General features: G+C 51.2%; 1 protein-coding gene across 1 annotated transcript in view; it reads right to left on the reverse strand.

Annotated features, from left to right (window-relative positions):
- The window catches only part of LOC103601856 (carbohydrate sulfotransferase 8-like), a gene marked incomplete at its 3' end in the record, with an annotated part of 127,513 nt that overhangs the window by 55,397 nt on the left and 46,026 nt on the right, over positions 1-26,090 (reverse strand). The window contains exon 2 of the mRNA XM_008586263.1: positions 16,356-16,570. Within this exon, the coding sequence (XP_008584485.1) occupies positions 16,356-16,485 (130 nt within the window). The remainder of the gene's footprint in view (positions 1-16,355; positions 16,571-26,090) is intronic.

A 26,090-nucleotide genomic window follows, 5' to 3' on the forward strand; every position in this document is an offset into this window, starting at 1 on the left:
CTGGTTCTGAGTACAACACCTGCAATACCACATGAGTGCAGTGTCCTCCTCCCAGGGCTGCAGGCATATGTGACCAAAAAACGGCTGTCGGTCTCATCTGTCTAGGGTTGAGTGTTAGCCATCCCCATAACCTTAGAATTAGAATCCTCCCTCGCTAATGGGGTGAATAGGAGGTGATTAAATAGACGCCCAGCTCCAGGAGAGGGGCTATTTTGGGAGGGGCCAATGCAAAGACTCAGAAAATACACATTATACTTCCAGTGGTTAGCCTTGTTTTCAAATAAAGTCCAAAGTTTATGATCGCAACCCTCGGTGTCGCGCCCGCACCTCGCTCAGCCAGTGAGCAGGAACCGGTCTGTATGTGGGATCCGAACCCTCGGCGGGAGCGCCACCGCGCTCCCAAGCGGCGCACTGTAGCAGTGCGCCACCGGGCCAGCCGACTTCTGTTTCATATTGTCCTTGAGGTTCTACTGTCTGTGTAAACCTGTCAGTTCAAAGAAGCAAGAAAAAGAAATAAAAGGCATTCAGACTGAAAATGAAGAAGTAAAAATCTCTTTATTTGCAGACAGCATGACCCTGTATGTAGAAAATCCTAGGGAATTCACGTAAAAAAACTACTAGAATTAGTCAACAAGTTTCAGGTACAAGATAAAAAAAAATCATATTTCTACATACTAGCAATGAAAAATCCAGAAATGAAATTAAGAGAAAACTTCATTCAGTATGGTATCAAAAAGAGTAAAATACTTAGAATAAATTTAACAAAAGAAGGGTGATATTTGCATATTGAAAGATACAAAATACGGCTAAGAGGAATTAAAGAAGGTTTAAATAAATGGAGAGACATTCCATGTTTATGGATTGGAGACTCAATATTGTTAAGAGGGCAATTCTCCCCAAGTTTATTACTGGATTCAATGTAATGCCTATCAAAATCCTAGCAGGCTTTTTGTTGGCAGAAATTGACAAGCTGATCCTAAAATTTACATGGAAATGCAAAAGTCTCAGAATAGCCAAAATAATTTTGAAAAAGAAGAACAGAGCTGGAGACTTCATACTTCCTGATTTCACAACTTATTATAAATCTATAGTAATCAAGACATTGAACTATTGGCAAAAGGATAGACATACAGATCAACGGAATAGAATTGAGACACCAGAAATAAACTCTTACATTTATGGTCAATTTATTTCTGACCAAGGTGCCAAGGCAATTCAATAGGGAAAAGACGGTCTTCAGCAAGTGGTGCTGGATATCCACATGCAAAAAAGTGAATTTAGACCATTACCTCACATGATACACAAAAAATAACTCAAAATGGATCACAGACATAGATTGGAGAGCTAAAACTGTAAAACTTTTTGAAGAAAACATAATAGAAAATCTTTATGACCATAGATTAGGCAAAGATTTCTTAGATATGACACCAAATGCATAATCCATAAAAAAAATTTGATGAATTATACTTCTTCAGATTTAAAAACTTTCACATTTCAAAAGACACCATTAAGAAAATGAAAAGAGGGCCGGCCCGGTGGCGCACTGCTACAGTGCGCCGCTTGGGAGGCACGGCGGCGCTCCCGCCGAGGGTTCGGATCCCACATACAGACAGGTTCCCGCTCACTGGCTGAACGAGGTGTGGGAGCAACACCGAGGGTTGCGATCCCGTTGCCGGTCCCGGTCCGGTACGGGCGCGACACTGAGGGTTGCGATCCGTTGCCGGACACGAAAAAAGACAAAAAAAGGGGAAAAAAAAAAAAAAGAAAATGAAAAGACAAGCCACAGATGGGAGAAATTATTTGAAAATCTAACAATATTTATATCAAGAAAATAAAGAATTACAACTCAGTAAAAAGACAAATAACCCAATTTTAAAAATGGCAAAAGATCTGAGTAGATATTTCACTAAAGAAGATATTCAAATGGCGAATAAGCACATGGAAATATGCTCAGTATCATTAGTCTTTAGAGAAACGCAAATTAAAACTTCGAGATACCACTTCGCACCCACTAGAATTGGCTATAATTAAAAAGACAGATAATAACAAGTGTTGATAAGAATGTGGGGAAATTGGAACCCTCCTATATTGCTGGTAAGAACGTAAAATGGTGGAGCCATTTTAGCCAACCGTTTGGCAGTTTCTTTAAAATTTAACATAAATTGGGCCGGCCCCATGGCGCACTCGGGAGAGTGCAGCGCTTGGGAGCACAGTGGTGCTTCCGCCGCGGGTTCGGATCCTATATAGGGATGGTCAGTGCACTCACTGGCTGAGCGTGGTGCGGGCGACACCAAGCCAAGGGTTGCGATCCCCTTACCGGTCACATAAAAAGACAAAAAAAAAAAAAAAAATTAACATAAATTTACGATACAACCTAGCAATTTTACTCCTAAGTATCTACCAAGAGAAATGAAAACATATGTTCACACAAAGAGTTGCACACGAATGTTGACAGCAGCGTTATTCACAACAGCCCAAAAGTATAAACAATCCAAATATCCACCAACTGGTGAACAGATAAACCAAAATTCCATGTAATGGAATACATTTAGAAACAAACTACTGATAGGAGCTACAACAGGATAAACCTAAAAAATATTATGCTAAGTGAAAGAAGCCAGATGCAGAAGACCACATATTGTATGATTCCACTGATACGAAATGTTCAGAGAAAGCCAATCTATAGAGACACTATGGAGATTCGTGGTTGCCTGGGCTGGGGGTGGCAATGGGCTATGACTGCAAATAAGCACCAGGAATCTGGGGGGCATGGAAATATCCTAAAATTGGCTTGTGGTGATGGTTGCACAGCTCTGTAAATTTGCTAAAAACCATGAACGCGTACACTTAAAATAGATGAGTTTTATGAATTATACCTGAATAAAGCTGTTTTTAAATAAAAGCCCTAGCCCAGGCCCAACAGGTATCCTCTGGTCCCACTCGTATTCTGGTTCCTGGGATTTCCCTTTCCTTCTTGAGTTTTAAAGGGGTTGTATGTTCTAGTTTACCTGGAGGCGGGTGGGCACGTGGGCTCAGTCTGCCACATGGCCAGAGCTGGCCACACTGCCAGCACCTGCTGTCATGTGATGCTGGTGTTTTCTGCCTTCGTCTGGGAGAGCCCCCGGAAGAAGGCTGTCTTCCCCTCAGTGGAGCGAATGAAAGCAGTCAGAAAGAGGCGTGGTGGAGGGAGGTCCCGGCCCGGGTGTGAAGCTCCAACTCCTCTGGAACATGTCGAGCCTGCGCCCTCCTCTCACTCCAGCAGACAAGACTGGTCAGATGGGAGCCGAGCCAAGCTAATGGCCCTACCTTCTCTTTCTCCAACCAGTGGGGAGTCCTCGCACAGTCTCAGCCTCACACCCTAACTCATGCCCCAAAGTGGCAGGTGCAGGCAGGGCCAGATAGCACTCCACTCCGGGGACACTGCTGTCACGCCTGCCGGGGAAGGGCCAGGGCAGACACCAGGATCTCCCCATCGCCTGACTCACTGGGAGCCCCATTAGAACAGGGACCTTTCAGTAAACAGCTCTAAAATAATGAGTGGCAGTGGAAATGTTCCCCCAGCAGGAAGAACCCAGCCCCTTGCCTGTGCTTTCTGCTCTTGCCGACTGGCCTTCCCGTTCCCCAGTGAAGGGACAAGGTCCACCCAAATGCTGCAAGCCTGTGCATTGTACAAGCTTGATGAGCAGACTTGATTCAAGCCCAGAAAATCCTTTAATTACTGCTGCTACTTCTGGCTGAGTTCCGGGAAGGAACTAATTCAAGCAGTGATCACTCGAGCTGAAATATTATGAATGTAATTTCATTATTTGGTCCATCCAGGTCATGGGCAGGGAGTTACAATGACTGGTTTTGCTAACTTCCTGCTGGGATGGCAATTTCTCACTCACTTCTGCGGTTGGCAACCTACCGACAACTCACCCTGTGATGCTCAAGTCACCTGTCCCTGCCTGGGCCATGCCTGTGTGTGTCCTATTGCTCCTGCCCATGGCAGGTGAAAAGGTCAGGGTACACTCAGAGCAGCCAGCTCCAAACTTCAGTGTGAAGTTTCCCAAATGAGCTGTGAGCCTGAGGCACACACCCCTCGTGGCCGTGCAGTAAAACTGTGGTGAGTACACAGACACGTACATGCCCAGGATCACGGATGAGAGCCAGATGCACACACACATTCACCAGCACACACACATGTGCACAAGGATCAGAACATATCTGCTATGCGCAGGAACAAAGCACACCCCAAACATCAGCAGGCAGTGCCCCCAGTGCCCTCTAACACCATGTGTCTCAGTGTGGCATTCCCAGCTCTGCATGGCTGTCAGGGTCGACAATAAGATTTCAGATCTTTGGGATCTGAAGACCCGGGTTCTAGTTCAGACACAGCCACTTCCTGGCTGTGTGACCTTGGGCAAGTGACTTTGCCTCTCTGTGCTTCAATTTCCGCATCTGTAAAATGGAGACAGGTGTTACGAGACTCCAGTGCAAGACTATTTGTAAAGCACATACAGCACAGTGCTTAGTACACAGTAGGCGCTCAGCACTCACATCATCATCACTGCTCACACCACACCACGGATGCTGCCTCCTTGAGTGCCATCAGGACCGGAGAGCCCACTCACAGCCTTGGTAACATAACCTCTAACATCAAGGTGCTGGGAAGGAGGAATACGTGAAGTTCTGCTTGCTGGGCCAGGTCTGGCCCCTCTCAGGGGGACCCTTGCCAGATGTGATTGCCACAGACAGTGTCCTAGATGGGGAAGAAAGGAAGCCAGGGTAGCCGTCCTTGCCACCCCCTATCACTGTGGGAAACAGGCAGCCAAGCCAGAAATGCTTTTCTATTTCCTCCCAAGCCCACACCACAGGGCACCCACAGCCCCATTCGCCAGCCACTTAATGAAGGGCCCACCCTTGCAGGATTTGCCCAGAAATGATTCTTCCTTTATTACAGCAACAGAAGCTTACTCGTGGGTGCAAATATTTGCATATGAGTAACTGTGTGTAAGTGAAAGAAGGTTTTAATTACGTGCCTCCCCAGACCCCTGCTACCCAGCCCTTGCCCACCACCCCACATCTGTGCCAACCAGTCAGCTGGTTCCTGAACCAGACAGGGGCACCAGGGGTCCTGTGGGTTAGCAGGCACCTGGAGAAGCTCTGCTCATGACCCGCTTGGGGTCTGGCTTGATGGGAGTTTTGGGGCTGGAAAGAGGAAATAGAGTCCCTTCCCACCAGGGAGACCCCCCTCCTCTAACCTTCCAGTGGGCACAGCAAGAACAAGTGTGGAGCTGAACATGGCTAGAGGGGGCAGGTCTCAGCCCAAGGGAGGTATGGGACATTGGACAGCCCATCCAGCCAACAGGAGGTGCCAAGCATGATCTGTTGTCTGACTCTGATGAACACATTCTATGTTGGAGCTGCCACTTAAAAATGAGGGTAATCCGCATACATATATGTTATACTTTCCTAGTTTCTTTGAAAAATCAAAAACAAAAAGGACGATCTGGCCCCCAGGCTGCATTCCTGCACAGAACTCTGGGCTGGAGCTGAGCAGTGGGGGTCCTGCTCCTGGGGCCATGCTTGTCCACTGTGCCCTTACCCCATCCTCCCATGTTCTGTGGTCTCTCTTCCCTGAAGCTATGCTCAGATACATATTGTGATGGGCCCTGGTGACCCCACGTGGTTTTCATTGACATCTCTCATCCCATTCTCTCTCTCATCTCCCTCCTTTTGAGGCAGGCCAAGACCCTGAGGTCAAAAGTCAAATGCACCCACAAAAGGCTGTAGCCTTTGGGGGAGGTGGAGTGAGGTCACAGGACTCCACCCAGGATCTGATGAATGCCAGGGGCAGCCTTCCAGGACTAAGCACATTCATATATACAACAAAATGTGGCAAAGGGTTTACAGACCATCCCCTCAGTCCAGCCCAGGTGGAGAACCACTGACCAGGGACTGGACCCTCTGGCCTTGGGGACAATCAGGTAGAGCTTAGTGGGGAGCTTTGACTGAGCCAGCCCACTCTATCGGTGGTCTTCAGGCCTTCCAAGGACCGATGAAAAATGCCTCAATGAGGCCTCAGGGCAACTTCCATCTTGGACCCTAGACTGTGAAAATGGGCAGAAGCCCCAGGTATTCCCCCACTCCCTCCATTGGGAGCCAGCTCCTGAGCAAGGGCTCCTGAGCAGCAGCAGTCAGGGGCACCTGGACCAATTTAAGCTCAGCTATTTTCCCCATACAAATAAAATTTTTAAATGAGAGGATCTTCCACTGAGTTTCACTATGATTCAAGGTAAAACTGCAAAGCCACAAATCCTGGAAAATAAGCTTTATGATGAAAACATCAGCAGGTACATAATGGTGAGCTTTTGGCTTCAATGGGATCTGCCTGGCGGCTCCCTACTTCCTGCAAATGTTGTGAGCAGAAGAGGATCTGCACGACCCTAAAAGTACACGAATGGTGTCAGCATAAACGGAATGAAAGCGCCAGCACAGCTACCAGGGCAGGCAGGTGAAGCCCAGCTGAGGGCCCTCCTGGCCCTGGGGCACTTGGGCCTCCACGCACACCCTCCGCCCAGGCTGTCCCTGACAGCCCCGCCCCACCTTGGACTTACGTCTGTCTCCAGAACCAGCCCTCCAGCATTTCCGTTGTCATAACCACCACCATGACCTTTTCAGGGTTTTAAAACACCAGGAACCACAGAGTGGCCTTGGAGAAGGATGACACCATAGCAACAGCCCTGTCCTTGGAGCATGCGCTGGCTCAGGACCATTTCCAGGCCTGTGTTAGGAACAGGGGCCCTGGGACATCAGGAAGGTTAGCACATGTTAGGACCCCACTGGATCCTTCCCCATGCTGGCATTGGGTGTCCTGTTACAATTCACTGTGTTCTATCCTAAGGCCCTCCCCCTTGGCCCTGCAACTCCAGGCCAAGTGAGGCTGAGGAGCGGGAGGTCAGCCAGGCAGAAGGGCTCCTCCAACACCCCCTCCCCCGCCCCCTGCAGATCTCCTGTGCTGAGAGGGAGGCTTGGCTCCGATGCCAGGTGACCCTCACTGAAGATGCTCAGTCAGTGAACGGGGACAGAGGCAGAGGAGGTGTGGGGTGCAGGTGGAGTGTGAGGATGTTCAGCCCCAGCATTGAGTCCTCACTGGGCCCAGTGCCGGGTCTAGGCCCCATCATGGCACTCCAGACCAGACGTCATTCTGGAGCATCTCACACACAGATCGTGACCTTTGCCTCCTCCTCCCCAACCCCTTCAATTCATTCTGGGCCAGGCAGAGTGGGAAAGGGGTCGCCCCACACCTGAGACCTGTTCTGGGCCTGCCACACAGTGACTCATGTTGTAGGGAAACACAGCCTGATTCACCCCTCTCAGGGGTCTGCTGGGGAACTACTGGCCACTATGGAGACACAACCCGAAACCAGCCTGGGGACAGTCAAGCATTGGAACCACCGGCCCCACTCAGACTCTGTCGGTCCTACACACAATGGGAGACCCAGTTTTCCAGCTGGGCTGTAATTCCAGAAGGTGTCTTTGTTGTGGGCTTTATTAACCAAAACAGCGCGGGAGCCTGGAGGCCTGTGTTCAGGGAGATTGGCTGTTGCCAAAATCTGCCTGGTGTTGGCAAGAAATGTCCTTTGAGAAAATGGTAGAATAGCATCAGAAAATAAGAGAAATGGAGACCATGACATTAACTAGTAACGACAGGCAAGAAGGACAGAGTTGGCCGAGCATGGGTTTTGGAATCTGGCAGATCTGGGTTCGAATCCTGACTCGGCCGTTCTGGCTGCAGGACTCTGGGCAACAAACTTAATGTCTCTGAGACTCAGTTGAGGATCCTGATGCCTGCCTTCGGGTGAAGGAAGACAGAACGAAAGCACTCAGGACAGTGCCAGGCACCCAATAAACGATAACTGTGACTGTGTTTCGTGCACACTGAAGCTTAATTACATTGTCTGGTTTTATAAATTATCATCATACACGTGTGTGGAGCTCTGTGGTTTTCAAAGCCATTTTGTTCATTACTTCATTAGATCCACACACAATGACCCTGTCTTCTATTTTTAGCATTTTACTGTAGTTCCTTTAAAACGTTAAGTCTCATTCTTATTGGATATGATTGTCCCAATTTTCTGTTCTGCTCTTCTTTTTAATCTCTCCACCCCTAGGAACCTTTAGCATAACAATTCTGGGACCATTTTCTATTAATATCAATTTTCAGATTACAGCGATATGATGTCTGTTTCCTAATTTAATTAGGTGATTCCTGTTATTAGTTCCCACGTGCTCATTATTTTTCATTTAGCATATTTTAATGCACCAAAGGAAAGCGAAGCTCTGGCTAGAGACCCCCAGGGCGTCTTCTGCAGGAAAACATGAATGTTGCCTCCATCTGCAGGAGGGCAGAGGAACCCAGGAAATCAGGGCCACATCAAAGAAGCAGATGCCTGGGAGCCATGGGCCAGGGCTGCTACAGGGAATGGCCCAGGCTCAGGCAAGAGAGGGTGGGGACAGATAAACTACCACTGCAGAGACGGGGCCCACAGTGGCACCCCGAGGTCAGGGCCTCCCAGGGAGTGCAGCAGTGAGGGTCCTTCATGACCCCCCTCCCCTAATAGCAGAATCCAACAATGACTCCAAAGCCAGACTTGAAGGCTGCTTTGATGTTTTGACACGTCTCCTGCCACCTGTTGGCCAATCGCCATGTGAAGGCTCCATGTCTGCCCTTCCATCAGTACTGGCCCTTGCACAACTTCAGCACCCTTCACACCGCAGTCTAAGTAAACAGGACCCCAGAATTACCACAGCACACAGTGTGAGTGGTGCCTCTGCCTGTGCAAGCCAGCAGGCGGGGCTTGGCCATCTGTGCCCCTGGGCTCTGGCCACCCCCATCCCTTCACTGTCTCCAACCCACAAATTGTGCACACTGAGCCCCTGGACTTCCTCCCCTCTGCCAGCACAGGGATGGCTGGGCTGGCCCAGAAAGAACCTGCACACAGAGGCTCTAGAATTTACCAGGGAAAGGGGCAGGAAGCCCAGGGCCATGTCTGGAAGGAGCACTTTCACAAACATCCCTACCCACAGCCCTGACTTGGAGAGCCTGGTACATGATGTGTCGAGGACGAGGCACTCCAGGAGAACTGGAGCGCAGTGGGCGGCTTTCTCCAGAGTGAAATTGTCTCTACTGTGGCCCAGGAGAGGCGAGGCATGGGAGCAAGCCTTAGGTGGCACTTGGTAAGAGAGTTTGAAGATGCTGCAGGTGTATTGTTTAGAAACATTGAGTTCTGAGAGTCCCAGCCCTGCTGATTTTGCGATGATATATTGCCAGCTACTTAACAGGATGGATCACTGCAATTACATGTCACTTCTGATATTCACAGTCACAACAAGGATGTGTCAGCCTCGCAAGGTTTGTAGGAAATATATATGATGTTCCGCAATGCTGTTAGAAAATGGTTTCAGGAAACAGACTCGAGAGGATTCCAATAAAACCCACCTGCCTGGGGAAAGCAGCCGGCTCCATGGAAACTGGAAGGGCTGGCTTCCCCGGCCCAGGACAGAGCATGGGCTTAGATGCCCCAGCTCTAGAGGACAGGGCTCCCTTCTGAGAGGCCTGGCAGGCTTTCCTGCCCCTGAGGCCAGGCTGGCTCAGCTGCTCAGAGAGAGCAGACAGGGGCGGCCACTGCCCTTCTGCTCACTCCATCATTCTCACTTGGGTGAGCTGTAGAGAGCCTGCTCTTAGCAGTTACCCCTGTGGCCCTGGCCCACCCAGGGCTTTTGTCCTGGTGGAGTGGTCTCAGAGCTCCAAGGGGATATATGGGACAAAGACAGTCACTGTAGGAACCAGACAGAACTGATGTTGCAGTGTAGCCCTCAGCACTGGTACAGGCAGGGCTGTGTGTCCTGGTAACCGTGGGACCCAGAGTGGGAGCCACACTTTCTCCAGCCAACACAGCCCTGCCTCCAGGGAACCAAAACAAGCGCCCTGGAGTATGTCAGACCCATGGCATTGGAATTCCAGCCCTGTCGACTTCTAGCTGTACGGTACTGGGCAAGACACTTGGCAGCGTGTGCCCCAGGGAGAGACCCCCAACTCCAGCCCAAACCCTCATCACCGCTTCCACTGGAGGTCAGTAGCTCTTGTGCACTAGAGAGAGCAAACAAGCCACCCACAAGAAGACTCCCCTCCTCCAGGAAGTCTTCCTGACTTCTCTAGCTCTCACCTCTTCAGCCAGGGTTCACAGCCTGCCTTGTTCTCCGAGTACCCCCTAGGTGAGTTTTGTTTCTTCCCCAGAGCCCCATGAGGCAGGGCCAAATTTCCCCTTCACCGCCCCTAGATTGCAGCCCTCTAGGGAAGGGCCTAGGTAACCTCTTTCCTTGACCTCATAAACTGTGAGCTCCTGAGAGCCGAGCCCAGGCTTCCTCCTCCCGCTCTGCTCTTCCTCTGCACCCCTCCCCCACCCCTGCAGCACCTGGACTCACAGGGGTCTCTGCACAGATGAGCACACAAGGTCTCTTCCTCCTGCTGGCAAGCCCAGCATCCCATGCATGGAGGCTCCATCCCAGGACAAGGGGAGCACCTTTGGCAGAAGCCTGATTTTCAGCCCTGGCATGCAGCCCAACCGGAGTATGGACAGCTTCCAGGCAGGTTCCAGGTTCTCAGCCTGGAAACGTGGGGTAGACACGAGTCTACAGAGATGCCAGTCCCTCTCATAGAGCAGGGCTCTCCAACAGCCCTTTCCACCCTCAGGTGTATGAGAGCGAAGTAGTGAGTGCATGGACCTGTGAAGAGAGAGGCAGGTGCAGAGGAGGCGGAGCAGGCTGGGGGCTTCCTTTTTCTCTCACCTGATCCTGTGGTCTGTGGGGCTGGAGGCCCTTGGTGGAGGAGTTATAGGGCAACTCCACACACACCAAGCATCTCAGATGCGACAAGCCCAAAATGGAACATGGTCTCCTGTCCCCTCCCCCAGACCTCTCCCTATCTGGCATATTTGCCTGGGTGAACAGCACACTCTCCCCCATCTGCCGGAGCCAGAAACTCCAAAGTTCCCCTGAACCAAGACCACTGCCCTCCTCACCTTCCTCATCCTCTCACTCTTGAGGTCATCAACTGCTGCCCTTGGTGGCCGTGAATCCAGACCTCTCCCATCCCTATCGGCCCCAGGCCTTGTCATCCCTTCCTGAATCACTCAACACCCTCGCAGCTGGTCTCCCTAAGTTTCCCGTGCCTCCGTCTCTGCTCCTGCCCATGGTGCAAGACATGCACCCCTAGAATGAGCTTTCTTCTGCACCACTCCCCACCCCAGAATCCCCAGAGCTCCCCATCACCTGGGACAAGGGCTGTCTCCTTGGCCACACTCCAAGGGCTGGCTGAGCCTGGGGCCTGGCTGTGTCTTCTGCCATGAGTCTAGGCCCGCAGGTCACATTGTAGCCCACAAACCTTGTGGAGTTCTGCACATGCCACACTCTCCCATGCCTCTGAACCTGCATCCACACCATTTTCTCTGCCCAGCCTCTGCTCCAGGCTCAGACCACACTGGGAATCACAAGTGCTTGGGAGACAGTACGGTGCAGTGCTTGGCAGGTAGCTGCCAAAGGGAATGTCCCAGCTCTGAAGCCCAGAGCTGTGTGGCCTTGGGCTCGGTTCTTAACCTCTCTTACCTCAGTAGTCTCACCTATCAAATGATGTGACAGTAATTAATTCATGGCAGTTTTAGAGTATTAAATGACTACTAAACACATGTAAAGGGCTTGTGATAGCGCCTGGTGCATCTTGAGGGCCTGAGAGTGCAGGCTAGTAGAAGTACTGTTGCTTCTGTGTCTGCCCAGTGAGCATGCACCACCTCGTCTGTAAATAGAAATCATTTATTTTAAGATTTATATGCATTAAAACATGAAAAGTGCTTAGCACAAGCCCTGGCACATGGTGACTGCTCAGTCAGTGTTCGCTATTATTATCCTTGAATGCCCCTCTGCTCTGCAAGGAATGCCCCAGAGTTGGCTATAGACCAAGAGGTCAAGTGGAGCTGTCTAGTCCCTTTGTCTGTACTAGGGGTCCCTGAGGAAGGGTCTTTGTCCACCACGGCTGCCTTTACTACCAGCACCGTCACCCACAACTCCTGGACTCAAGGAAAAGGCAAAGAGCTCTGAAACAGGGGGTGGCCCCACTTGAAGAAAACTCACTTTGCAAATGCCAAACATTAAAAGAAACAACTGTTTATAGTGTGCTTGCAACAGAATCATAAGGTAGTACTTTTTATATATCAATGAATAAACCGATCAATCAACCATTCACTTTGGCTTCATGGGTTACTAATAATGACTCTCCTGGCCCATTAAAACAAAATCCATTCCACTTAAAAGAATGAAGAAGGAATGATAAAACCAGAACATTGCCACTGTGTAACCCCTAATGACAGGACAGATCTAGGCATGACCATCGATGACTAACCGACATCACCAGTGATGTCAGACAGCCAGGCAGAAGTGAGCCTCTGGATGGGAGAACACGAAACCACGCGTGAATTCTTACCAAAAAAATAAAAAAATAAAAAATAAAAACCTAAACCTATATCTGATCAATTGGTGAGATTTACATAATTTATGGGGAATACAAAGAACCGAGAACAATGTTAAACTATACCAAATGGGCCCAATCAGCAAAATTCAACTGTGGGAAATTCTATAGCACCCATGACCTGGCTCTCTCAAAGAGAATAGCAAGAGAAAAATAAAGATGAAGAGGGAAACTTATAGATTGAAAGAGAATTAAAAGACTCATCATCCCACTGTAATGTGTGAGCTTTATCTGATACTGGATAAAACAAACTGGAAATAAAGGTATTTATATTTGTGAGACAACTAGAAATTTGAACACTGACTTGCTATTTGCTGATATCAAGGAATTGTTGAATTTGATGATATTAAGAAATTGGTTTGGTGGTAATGTTAAAAGCGTTCTTATCTTTTAAACTGAGAAGTATTTTGACATATTTATGGCTGAGTTGATGGGATATCTGGCACAGGCTTCCAAATCACACAGAAGGAGGGAAGTGATGAGGCTGTGGATGGGGCCAGCTGGGCCGTGTTGGAGTGCTGGGTGATAGGTACATGGGGTTCATTGTGCTATTCTAAACTACTTCTGTGGGTGTATCAAACTTTCCATAATAAAAAGTTCATTAAGAAAGGCAGCTCATAAAAATTCAGTCTGCCTTCTGCAGCCCTCAGAACTGACGCATTGGGGTCTGTTATTCCAAGTTCTGGCCTGGTCCCCGAGTCTTTCACTTGGAGAAGGTGTGAGTCTTGTCTCCTGGGTCAAGAAGTGTGTTTCCTGAGGGCAGAAGTCCTGGCCTCGGGCCTGGCAATATTGGAAATTGCAAAATAATTTAACTGGGTAGGTGAATTTTTTGAGATGCAGAAAATCTAATCTTAGAATGCATGTTGGTTTAAAATATGGCTTTATTTTCAAAAGTTGGAGATCCATAAGATTTCACTGGATGCCTGAGCCAGGAGCAGTCCCTTAGAAGTTCAGGTGCTGTTAACACGTGGTGGCTTCGTGGGAGACACTGAACAACACCAGACTTTGAGGCACCACAAGCAACTAATAACTCCTGCCACCTTCTCAAGCTTGTTCTTAGGAATTCACCTGCTCCCCTCCCCCCACCTTTGTTAGCACCACAAATGGCAGATTCCAGAGAACTCCGTCCTCAGGAAAGTTTATGCTGGTGTGTGGAATTTCCTCTGTAGATGGGAGACCCCTGCCAACTGGCCCTTCCCAATCTGGATGGCAGGGCGGCCTCCCCAGTCTGCACCTCCCATGGACAGAAAACCACAGGAGAAGGCTCGCCAGGGGCCCTCGGGGCCACCCAGCCACGCAACTGGACACATACACTTTGTAAGCACTGGTTTCCAACAGATAAATGTAATCAAAGTTTATATGCTCAGAGAAGCCAACAGGATGGGATTGTTTCACTTGAAAGATCAGAAGAAAATTGTAACTAATGTTGTGGAAAATTACTTTGATATTGCTTTCTTGGTACCGAATCACAATTAGGCTGCTGTGAGAAGTACAGGGAAAGAATAAATGAATAGTAACAAATCAACACAAACAGCCTGTGTCAGGAGCACTTTACTTAGGGAAAGTAACGTAAGCATTACTTAAAGTTTTATGACTGTTTGGTATGATTTGCCTAGGACATCACATTTGCCCATCACCTGGCACGTGGAGAGGGCGGCCCAGCTGCATTTACCATCAGAAGAACGTGGCTCCTGGCTAGGTCTGCTGGCTGCAGGGTGACGCTCGCCTCAGTTTCATCCATCCTGCACATCCTGCCTGCCTGAGGCTCCGAGGTCCTCTCTAGGTGGGCATGCCACTCTACCCCAGAAATCCTAGCTGTCCTGTCCCCCCACCCATCCACACATGCATGCACTTGGGCAGCTGTGCAGGACAATGCAGCAGGAACCCACAGCCTGCAGAAGCAAGTGCGCTTCTTTGCAGACAGCAGCAGCACAGCAGGACATGTGTCGTGGCTACTAAACCACAACCCCACCAGGGAATATACCGCCTGTCCCTGGAGTGTACTACAGATGGGCGCAGGTGAACATCACAGATACCCTCATGCCTTCTCTCCCATGCTCCTCCCACAGAATGCAGAGGCTGGACGCCCGGAGCCTCTGCCCGTGTGTGCACCCCCAACCACACACACCAGAACGTGCACCAATGACACACAGTGCCCTTTATCCCAAGCAGTGTTTGAGCGCCCTTTTCCTGAGTTTGCTTCTGCACAGATAACACACAACCATGGGGACCAACTCTCTGTCTGCCTTGATGGCGCTGCCCTGTGGGGCCCTCTTCTGCTGACGCAGTGTTGTTGGCTATTCTAGGGCTTGAGTGAGGCTGCAAAGTCCCCACAGAGGAGCCAGCTCAGTCACATGCACTCACTGCTTCAGGAGCCTGGGAGCAGCCAAACCTACTTTTGACAGCCACCACCTGTGGGGCTCTGGTCCAGGTGTGAATCAGCTCTGATGGCTGGCCCGAAGTCTCCAGGGGGCCCCCAGCCTTGGCTGTCTCTTCCTGACTTTCTGTGATGAAACAGTGAACTTACCATCCTCCTCCTGGCAGAGCCTCTGGCGGCAGCTGCCAGGCCCAGGGCCCCAGCTCTGGCCTCCTGTGTTCCTTCTGCCTTCCCTCCCAGTGCCTGGGGTCCTCAGTCTGTGCTTAGGGCCGCACAGCACAGGGGATCACTCCTGTTTGCAAGCTTGAGCCAGACAGAGCTGCAGGTGGGACTGGGGGAGGGGGTTGCAGCCCTGGGTACCCTTTCCCCCTGCCCAAGGGCTGCTGCCCTAGGCCATGCTCCCCCTCCTGTTCTATGGGCTGCAGACAGGGGTGGAGCAGGAATCCCTCTGCCTCAACCTCCAGTCTCCACTGCTCTTTCATCCTGTCTCTGGTTCACAGCATTGAATAAGTATGTGCATGAGCACCTGCGCATCCCTGGGGAGGAGGGTGACTCTGAGGATGCAGGAGTGCATCCGTGTCCTAGAGCATGTGGACTGTCAGCAGGTGTCTTCGTGGACCCTCCCGCAACAGGGGCCCCTGCTGAGACACACTATTTTCCTCTCCCTGCAAAGCAGAGCACTCCCTGGCCTTGGCCCTGCCTGCTGACACCACTGTGTCTGTCTCGGGGATGCGGGTTGTGTCCCAGCAGAAGGGACCTTACCCAGCTCCCCTCTCCACATTCCATCTGCCCTGAGATGCCAGAACCACCCTTATTGGTCTCCCCTCACTACCATCCCACCTGTGCCCAGCAGACCTCTGCAACTCAGAGAGGGCATCCCCCCAGGCGGAGGTGAATGGGAGGTAACGGGTGGGTGGCCAGTGGGAGAGGGTCTCAGTCTCACAAAGCAAGGTGGTATCCAACCCCTCTGTCCAGACTGGGTTAGATTCAAGAGGTCCCAGAGCTGAGCAGGGAAACTGAATCTCACTTGAGGGCATGGGCTTGGGGAAAAGTTGTCCACCTCTGATATCCCAGACAATGTGGAAGAGGCCCCGAGAGGTGGCAAAATCCTTAAATCTGAGTTTCACCAAAGGCAACAACTAGCTGAACAGATGGGCAGTCTTGCTGTCATCCCCAACAGGGGGCCGCCTGGTTACTGTGCACTGGCGAGACCAGAGGCCAGAGCCCTGAGGCTGGGGGCCTGACATCAGACACAGCATTCCCACATCGAGGTGGAGGCCTGCCAGGGGGAGGCCAGGACCTCTTCTGCCTGCTGAGGGTCTTGGCAAAGACTTTGTCCCATCCCCTAGGCTGAGCACAGCAGCACAGATGTGGAGGCCTGGGCCTCAGGTGGGACCAACTGCAAGGGCTCACCTGGCGCCTGCTGGGGGGCCAGCTCTGTGGGGTCCTGCAGGCTGATGAAGAGGAGGAGGCCTGCAGCTCCGAACAGCAGGATGGATGAGAACATGCAGGCCAGCCGCATGGTTCCGTGTCGTGGGGTCATCCGGGGCTCGCTCCAGGGTCACCTCTAGGGTGTGGGAGGCACGTTCTTCCTTCATTGTCCACACCAGGCATCCATCAGGCGAGGTCTATGGGGCAGAGGGAGAGAAAGGGTCATCATGGAGTTGCAGGGCATCCAGGCAGGTTGAGGTCCTGGATCCCTCTGCTGTCTGGAAGTTACTCAGGTGTGTCTCTTCCACCTGTTCAGGCCCAGAGAGGCTGGGGAGGTCCCATTGCCACCCATGGCCAGGGTTTTCTGTATCTGCAGCCCCAGAAAAACCATGGAGACAGACACTGGCCCTGCCTGGGGGACCCCAGTGTGGAGCCCCTAGACCTATCGTTGGTGACCAGCAGCTACCCAACTGCACTGTCCAGGCTCTCTGAGCCTCTAAATGAGCATGTGTACTCCCATGAAGGGGTCTAGGTACAGGTGGGGATCTGGGTCCTTGTCCCTGGCAACTGGCCTGGTGGACAGAGAAGTCCTTGGATTTGTCTCCACCCTGACTCTCCACAGGATGCTGGGCCAATAGTCTCTATGGAGCAGGGACTTTGAGAAGCTACCTCCCCGGCCCAGAGGATGTTCAGGCACAGACTGAGTTCCGTGCCACCAGCCAGAGCTGTCCTCACCGACACTGTCCTCACTGACGAATGGGCCGGCAGGCCCCAGGCCCCATAGCATAGTCACACCAGTGGGAGTGGGAGCCCTGGCTGGGTCATGGTTGTCCCTGCACTTCAGGCTCAGCGGCTGGGCGCTAATATCCTTGTGTCCTGCTGATGAACACTTGTTGCTCTGGCTGCTGCAGACTCAGAACATGCCCACAAGACTTGCCCCTCACCCTGGTTCCTCCGGAAGTGAGGAGGAAGGAATTCCCCATAGCCCCAATACCAACCACTGACCCCAACTGGGCCAGATGTTCCCCAAGTCCATTGGTCCAAAGGAAGTCTGCAAATCCCTGCAGTGAGGTAGGGCATGGGTGGAGTAGAAAGAGGGTGCTGAAGAGTTCACACAGGCAGCTGTGTGGGACAGGCAACAGGTATCTCAGAGCCCTCCCCTTCAAAGAAGGGTCAGTCTGTGCCCTTACCTTCACCCAGTGCTACTGGTCCAGACCCAGGAAACCACCCTCTTTCCATGCAAGGAGCCCTGGGGAAAACTTCCCGCACCCCGGCACAGGGCAGTGCCCAAGGGAGGTGAGCCAGATGGGCAGCTCCCAACAGCCTCTGAGATCACATTTACATGACTGGTCAGACCCAAGACCAGATGTGCTGCTCAGCACAAGACATTTCCCTACCCAGGTGCAGGGAAATGCAGGTGCAGGTTTGACTCATCCCAAACCTGGCACCTGGGCACTGGGGGGAGAAGCCCCACTGTTGTCTCTGTGTGTAGCCCATGGAGCATGAAGCAGAAAGCGATGAAAAGAGGAGACCTCCCCCTTCCCCTGCCCAGAAAAACATTCCCCAGGATTGTTTCTCAGAAAAGCTCAGGGGCTGAGGAGTGTAAATTGCAGGTTTGGGTTTCTCCCCTCTGCAGTCACTGTAATTATTTTTTCACTCAGTTAACTTTAATTAACCTGCCCCAGGCCTCTGCACACTGGGAACGTGCCTGATTCTGGGCTCTCTGGACTGTGCCGAACAGGTGGTTCCCATGACCTCCCAGCTTTTATGTTGGCGAGGCGGCACTGAGCCAGATTCGCTTTGTCTCGAGCTGGGTCCGAGGTTTCGGGAGCCTAACCTAAGCTCACTGCAATGGCCCCTGCCCCAAAGAAAAATTGCTGCTTCCTGCCATCAACCAGGGCCACCTCTTCCCTGCTTGCAGTGGGGAAATTGACAGCTAGTGTCCCCAAAGGCTCAGGCCCTGAACCCCTCATGTGGGACCAGGGCCTCTCATTCCATGGCTGTCCTGGATGGGACTGTCCTGGGGGTCTAGATCAGTGTCCTCCAAAGGCACCGATGTAGCAGCGCAGGCTCCAGGCCTCACTGAAGGATGAGGCCATTTTCAATGCTGCTCACAGCAGGCCCCAATACCTTGCAGTCTCCCAAGCCCTTCCCTCAGTGACAACAGGCACGGCATGTGGAGACCTGGGCCCATGGGTGCAACCCTGAGGTCCTGGGGAAGTGTGAGTGACTGATGGGGGAGGCAGGGCTGTTCTCTCTGACCCTCACTCCGTCCCTCTACAAGCAGTTGGCTTAACCCCTTGGGATGGCCAGGCACATTATACACTGATGCAGTGGGGACAAGGCTCTTGGATGGGGTGCAGGGGAGGCAGTTCAAGGCCTCTTTGGAACAACTGCTGCTGCGTGGACATGCTCACATGCACACCCTGCCCATGGACTTGAGCAGGCGCAAGTGCACTAACACATGTAAACATATGTGCCCTGGCGCATGCCTGCACACACATACCAGTGATGGTTCCCAGTAATGCCCCAGCTGTAAAGAACCATCACAAAGCACTGATTATGCTGGCCATGGTGTGAGCACCCTTCCTGCAGCCACGTTGGCCTCCTGAGTCAGACACCAGGAGGCCAGTTTAATCTAGGGTGGCCTCCGACATCAAGACATTTTGTAAGGAGGGAGAGAGGAAGGAGAGAAGAAGGAGAGAAGAAAGGACAAATTAATGGCCAGGGCATAGAGCTGCCTGGTAAAATGCTAATATAGTGTCTCCCAATATCCGCCCGAAGACTCTATTTGACAAACAAAGGGGACTCAGAGCATGTGTGATTATCATCTCATTGTTTGTTCCAAAGCTGGCACTGCAGAAATGGCTACAGAAGAGCTGGTCAGTCCCCTCTTCTCCCCAATCTGTCATGCTGTCACAGTTTGAGCCAGTACAGTCTCCCTTATCAAAGACTAAATGGGTCCTGCAGCCACAACCTGTCCTCATTTGTTTCTGAATGTGTCCACACCAAACCCACCACATGTAGCCAGGCTCTGGCTGCCAGGACGAGGACCACACCCCAGCCCCCAAAATCCAGTGCAGAGGAGAACACAGCCCCAGGACCTGCACCTGCACGGTGGCCGGAGCATCAGCTGTTTGCGGTTCTCATTTCTAAGAACTTCGCCTTTGTTGGTCCCCCAAGAGAACACAAGCACCCTGTCCACACCCAGGGAAGCAAGCATTAGAGCTGCATGTGGCTCCCACTGTCCAGCCCCTAAGCCCCAGCCTTTCCCTCTGGGACCCTCCTCTCTGCATTTACTCTCACTGGGGACCATCTGAACAGCAGGAATCAAAAGGTTAGAATGCCTCTCTGCCTGCGTAACTGGCTTGCAGTCTGGCTGGGTCTTCAATGCCCCAGGAAGGAGCCAACATCCTGGAATCTGTAGGAACCTACTTTCCCCAAAGGTGGAGGGAGGAAGAGAGCCACCGACAGACCACCAAGCACTCCAGAGTGTGCACATCTGGTCCTCTATTGTTCCCGAGGGTCCTGTTCTTCAAAGTTACCTGTTATTTTTAAGGCAATGGGGAGATGCTGGTCCAAAGGCTGTTTGTCTCCCTCTCCTGGGTGCTGCTGCCTGGGGAGTGGACCTACAATCTGTCACAAGCTCTGGACTGGCTGCCCAGGGGCCCTGTAAAAACATTCACAAGCTTCTGCTCCCACCTGGAACTGTCCCATCCTCACCACAGAGTGCATCACACTCAGTTCCAATGACAAGGGCAAAACCTCCCTTCACCTCCCCGCATCCCTTCCAACACCAACAGACAATAAGAAAATTCAAATGACTGGGGGTGGGGTGGGGGGACAAATTAAGGCAAGAAAAATAAACAGCTCTGTTGAGTTTCTGGAGGCTCCTGCCCTCATAATTCCTAGTCCTCCCAGAGGCTTCACTCCCAGAGGCCTGAATGGCGTCACCGATTTTTACTTTAAGGAAAAAAAAAAAAAAAAGATCCAATTAATCTTGTAAACACCTCCTGGGACCCAGGGCAAGATCAAGGATTCCTCCCATTTCCTTATTTATTTGATTTAAAAATTTGTCTGTTTGGGGAAATTCACTTCAGGGCACAAGCAAGGACTTGGGATTTCAGCAAAAACACACGCACCTCCAGTGGCGACGAGCCGGTGGGTGGACGGATGCACGGACGGCTCCGAGGACACGCTAGGCTGTGGTTACTCCAAGGCCTGGACGCTGGCCCCAATCACCCAGAAGATCCCCTCTGGCTGTGAGGAACTGCCCCTGAGCCCCACTCCAGACAGCATGGGTGTGCCCACGTGGTCAGCCAGCCCTGGGCCCAGGAAAGTTCTCTGTCTGGTCAGTCTCCTCCTTGCATGGGCAGGAGCGAATAATGACGTCCCTCCCAGCTGAGGGCTCCAGGAGAAGCTGCTCATCGGGAGAGAGGCTGCTATGGCAACTTGAGAAGAATGGAGCCAGGCACTGCCGTCACCTTGAATCCGGCACCGAGCCTCTGCTGCGGCAGCAGAGGGACCCTTGTGCGTGGCTTGCCCCCGCCACAGCCGGGCACCGGCAGCTGACCCCCAGCTTCTCTCCTCAGCCTCCTGGCCTTGGGAACTCATCTGCTCCTCCCCGAACAGAACACACAGCCCAGTCCCCTGAGAGCACCACCTCCATCTGCTTTGTCAGACTAGTTCTTCCGTGTGTGCGGCTCCTGCTTACTTCTGAGATGGGGCTCTTCTTGATTTCAGCTCATTAAAATCCTGCAGCTAATTAAAACCGCTCTAATGGCAGCAGCGGCAGCAGCAAACTCTGAGACAAGTCCCTCCAGTTTTTATGCGTAGGCATAAAGTTGCAATGCTCTGCAAGGATGAAGGATGGCCGCAAGTGCTTAGACTGTGAGGCAGGGCTGCAGACTCAGAATTGCTCCTGCTCTGGCCAGGCGTGGGGCAGGGTGGGGCAGGGGGAGGGCGCTGGCCAGGGTCCTGAAACCTCAAGGTCCAGCCTGAGCACACCCAGGCCTGAACAGCTGCACCCCACTCCTGGGGGAGACAATTTCCCTACTGTCCATTCCCCTGTTACAAGGCAGGATTCTCTCTAATCCTCCTGTGCTCTCTACAGAGGGGAGAAATTACATCCTAGGGTGGAGGCAAAGGCATAAATCAGGCCCATATGTCCCCAAAGACTTGTCCCCAAGGCCCCACTAGAAACACCACAGCCCAGCTTCCACTATCTGGTACACAAAGAGGGATACATGGAGGCTGAAGGACTCCTGCAAACACCCAGCTTCAGCGAGCAGGTCCTGAGAGCCTGGTCAAAGAGCCATACGCCACAACGGCATTGAATGCTGTTAAGCGTAGAAATGCACCATGGATAGCATCTCTGAATTTTACACCAGTGGAACAGGGTAGTAAACTGAGTCCCTCCCCATACCCACACTGGCAGAGTCTGGAATGCTGACTCAGCACCCCAGATCCTGTGAACGTGTGAGCCCTGGCCCTTCCCCAACTGCATGCAGAGTGCTTTTGCCTGTCTCAGATTTGTAGCCTTGGGAGCAGCATTGGGGCCATGCTCATCTTTGTGTTCCCAGCACTTTGCACAGTGCCTGGCACAGGAAAGGTGATCAATAATCAGAGCTGCATGTGAAATGAGTGCAAGTTAATAGATGGGAGTGTTTGGGGCCATCTGGAGAGAGGCAGTCCATGAACCTGGAATTTTAAAAAGGTCATTTATGTTTCAGGGAGCTGCAGGTTTGTTTTGATCAGGCCTGGGTTGGAGTCAGGTCCAAAGAGTAGCCCAATCCTATGAGAGCAGAGAGGCAAGGAAGTGAGGCTCCCTCAGGGAACCTGATGGAGACTGACCACTCGAGAATACCCAAGGCACACTCCCCACCAGGACATCACTTTTGTATCCTCATGTCTGTATGTCAAGAGGCAAGTAAGTGAGGCTCCCTCAGGGAACCTGATGGAGACTGACCACTTGAGAATACCCAAGGCACACTCCCCACCAGGACATCACTTTTGTATCCTCATGTCTGTATGTCAGGTTGCAGATGGCAGGGCTTGAAGACTAATATGCTTAAAAAGGTGAATGTTGACTTTCTATATATACATGTATGTTAATATGTGCAATATATAGGCAAATATATATGTCATTTAGATGCCATAAAACTGATTATCCCCAAATCTTTAAAATATAGTGGACAGCAGGAACCCCCCAAACAAAATTATAGCTAGCATGTGTTGATCAAATGTCAATGAAAGCAACACATGCTACAACACGGGTGGCCCTTGAAGATATGATGTGAAGTGAAATAAGCCAGTTGCAAGTGGATAAGCACGGTGTGATTCCACTTGTATGAGGTACCGAGAGTAGTCAAATTCATAGAGACACAACATAGAATAGAGGTTACAAGGGGTTGGGAAGAGAAACAGGGAGTTATTATTTAATGGGAACAGAGTTTCAGTTTGGGACAATGAAAAAGTTCTGGAGATGGATAGGGCTGATGGTTGCACAACACTGTGAAAGTACTTAATGCCATTGGACTGTACACTTAGGATGGTTAGCGGTAAACTTTATGTTACATGTATTTTACCACAATTAAAAAAAATCAATGTATACTTCTGGTCAAGATGGCGGAACAGATGGTCCCCAGCATCACTCTCTCCCACAAATCAACCAATTTACAACTATAAAAAAGCAACAACAGCCAAGCTGGGGCTGCTAGAGTTCAGGGGAAGAGGAGGGGAGATCTACAGAGTGCATGAAGGTGGGAGAAGCCACAGTGAGAGAAAGAAAGAACTGCTCTGACCGTTTCGAATCCCGGCCATTTCCAGGCTGGAGCTGCTGAGTGCACGGAGCTGGAGCTGGCAAAAACTGCAGCTGTGCCTTTCCTATGAAGTTGCTTGGAGTTGGCAGGGAAGAAGAGGGCCTTGTTAGACCCCAGGCCAGCAAGACAACTGATAGAGTTCCCATGGACCCATGTAGGAGAGAGGAGCCACAACAACTGAAAAAAAGGAGCCACTCATAGGCTGGTGAGTCATTGCAAGGGACTGGCACACAGTCTACCCCATGGAAAGTGTTTGGAGCACAGGTGGTGGGGGAATCGGGCCCACCGAGGGAACACTGGGGTACAGCAAGGACAGCTGATCTGCCCCGCAATCAGCAAAGGACCACTCAGAGGAGACTGGTCAGGAATATAGAATTGCATGGGGTACAGTTTGATGAAAAGACTCAGGCCCAGACCAAGGTTTCTACACAACTTAGGTGCACTGGATTTCACTAAAACCAGAAGTACCTATAAAGCCAACCATTAAATGCTGAGCTGCACAAAAAGCCTTCCCTAAGGAATCAGCAGCAAAGCAACAATTTAGCTCAACCACAGAGCTCAAAGTACTGGTCCCCACAGGAAGTTCCTCCATTTTAGAAGTAAGCAAAGGACAACAAATTAGTTCCAGCATAGAGTTTGAGGGTGGGAACAGCAAATAAACCAACATAGAACTGAAAAAAGCAAACAAACAAAGTACCCACAATCAGAGACAAAGTTTGATATTAACTAGTAAAGTTCTCATTTCACCAAAGAACACCTATAACACCTAGAAGGACTGGAAGTCCCCTGGGTTACCAAGCCAGAAAGAGGAGAGGGCTGGGGGCCTCAGCCATGCCCCTCTGACACCTGCCACCAGCCCCGAGGGTGGGGGCCGAGGGCCTCTGCCACACACCCCTGACAAGCACAACCATCCCAATGACGAACACTGAGCCACTGCTGGAAGTGCCCCAGGCTCTCCTGAGCCAGGGCAATGGGGAGCCTTGGGCCTTGGTCACACCCCCCTAACATGAGCAACCAGCCCAGCAATGACCACCGAGCCACAGGAAGCACCCTGGGCTCTCCCAAGCTGTTGTGGTGGGGGGCCTTGGGCCTTGGTCATGCCTCCCCAACACAAATAACCAGCCCAGCAACAACCACTGAGCTGATGCAGGAAACGCCCTGGGCTCTCCAGAGCTGGGGCGGTGGGGGGTCCAAGGGCCTCGGTCACACCCCCTCCAACATGAGCAACCAGCTCAACAATGACCACCAAGCCACTGCAAGAAGCACCCTGGGTTCTCCCAAGCCAGGATGGTGAGGGGCCTTGGGCCTTGGTCACATCCCCCAATATGAGCAACCAGCCCATCAATGACTACCTAGCCACTGCAGGAAGTGCCCCAGGCTCTCCTGAGCTGGGGAAATGGGGGGCCTCAGGCTTCAGTCACGCCTCCCAACATGAGCAACCAGCCCAGTGATGAAGACCAACCTGCAACAAGAAGGTCCCTGGGCTCTGCTATAAAAAAGAATGAAATGCTATCATTCGCAGAAACATGGATGGACTTAGAAAAAAATATATTAAGTGAAATAAGTCAGGCACGGAAAGAGAAATATCACATGTTCTCACTTATTTGTGGGAGCTAAAAATTAAATACATACATACATACATACATATATACACACATACATACACAAACAATTGGGGGGGCAGGGAAGAAGACACAACAATCACAATTTCTTGAACTTGTTAAGACAAGTGAACAGATATGATGTGGATGGGTAGGAGGGGTGGGAGGGAGGAGGAGGGAAGAATCAGTAAAGGGACATGAAAATCAACTACATTGTATATTGAAAAAAAAAAACTTAAAAAAAAAAAAAAGAAGGGCCCCGGGTTCCTGAGCTGGGGTGGTTGGCGAGGGCTTTTGCCACACCCCCCTGACATCTGCACCCAGCCTGGCAATGACCAAGCCACCGCTGGAAGCCCCTGGTCTCCCCTGTGGGAATGTGGGGGGTGCCACAGGCCTCAATCCAGCCCCTCCTCCTTCCTCCTTCTTCCCTCACATTTCCTTCCCCTTTGCCCTCTCCCTCTCCCTCCCAACTGCTCTGCAACAACATCATAGAATGTAAAAAAGTAATATTAGTAAAATAAAATTAAATTTAAAAAAAATCAATGTAAGAAGACTGAACAAAGCAGCTGGGTGTCATGGGACAGACACGGGATGGCTCCAAGTAGAGAGCCCAGGTTCTGGGCCTGGCTTCCCCTCCAGTCAGCTGCGTGACACTCAGGACTGGATTTTTCTTATCATGGAATTGGTCCTCATCCAAAATATCTACTGTGGATGAGTTCCCAAGCTCCTTGCAGCTCCGATGTGAGATAAATGTCTTGGGAAACAGAGAGGTATCTTGTGTGTTTTATTTACATGAGGCAGTAGCAAATAAAATTTGCTACTTTCAAGGAGAGCAGGTGGCCTGGTGGCAAAGGTGATGCTCACCCACACCTGCTGCCCGTCCCTTGCCACGGATCTGGGTCACTGCCATGATATGGCCTCAGGAAGTCTGCTAGTGATCCCCCCATGGATGACATGAGCCCTGCTAAACTGTTTCCTTCTGTGACAACTCTGTCCTTGTTTAAGGAATCAAAGGCCCTGCTGCAAGTGTCAAAACAAAAATTGTGTTCTCAGGCTCTTTCTGATCTGCAAAGCCATGCCCCCTGGAGGTCTGCCTGGAGGAGATGAGTCCCACTAGGGGCTACTCCCTACCTAGGGCACCATTCCTCTCTGTCTGAACTCCCACACTGAGCCCAGCTGGGGAAGTGCTCCATTTAATGACAGAAATCATTTCAAGACAGATACATAAACAAGGCCAATGATGGGGATCTCATTGTAACTATAGTAACCTTTTCATTCAGAAATCTTTAATTTTT

This window comes from Galeopterus variegatus, unplaced genomic scaffold, assembly GCF_000696425.1.
Source record: "Galeopterus variegatus unplaced genomic scaffold, G_variegatus-3.0.2 Scaffold3907, whole genome shotgun sequence".
NCBI classification, from domain to species: domain Eukaryota; kingdom Metazoa; phylum Chordata; class Mammalia; order Dermoptera; family Cynocephalidae; genus Galeopterus; species Galeopterus variegatus.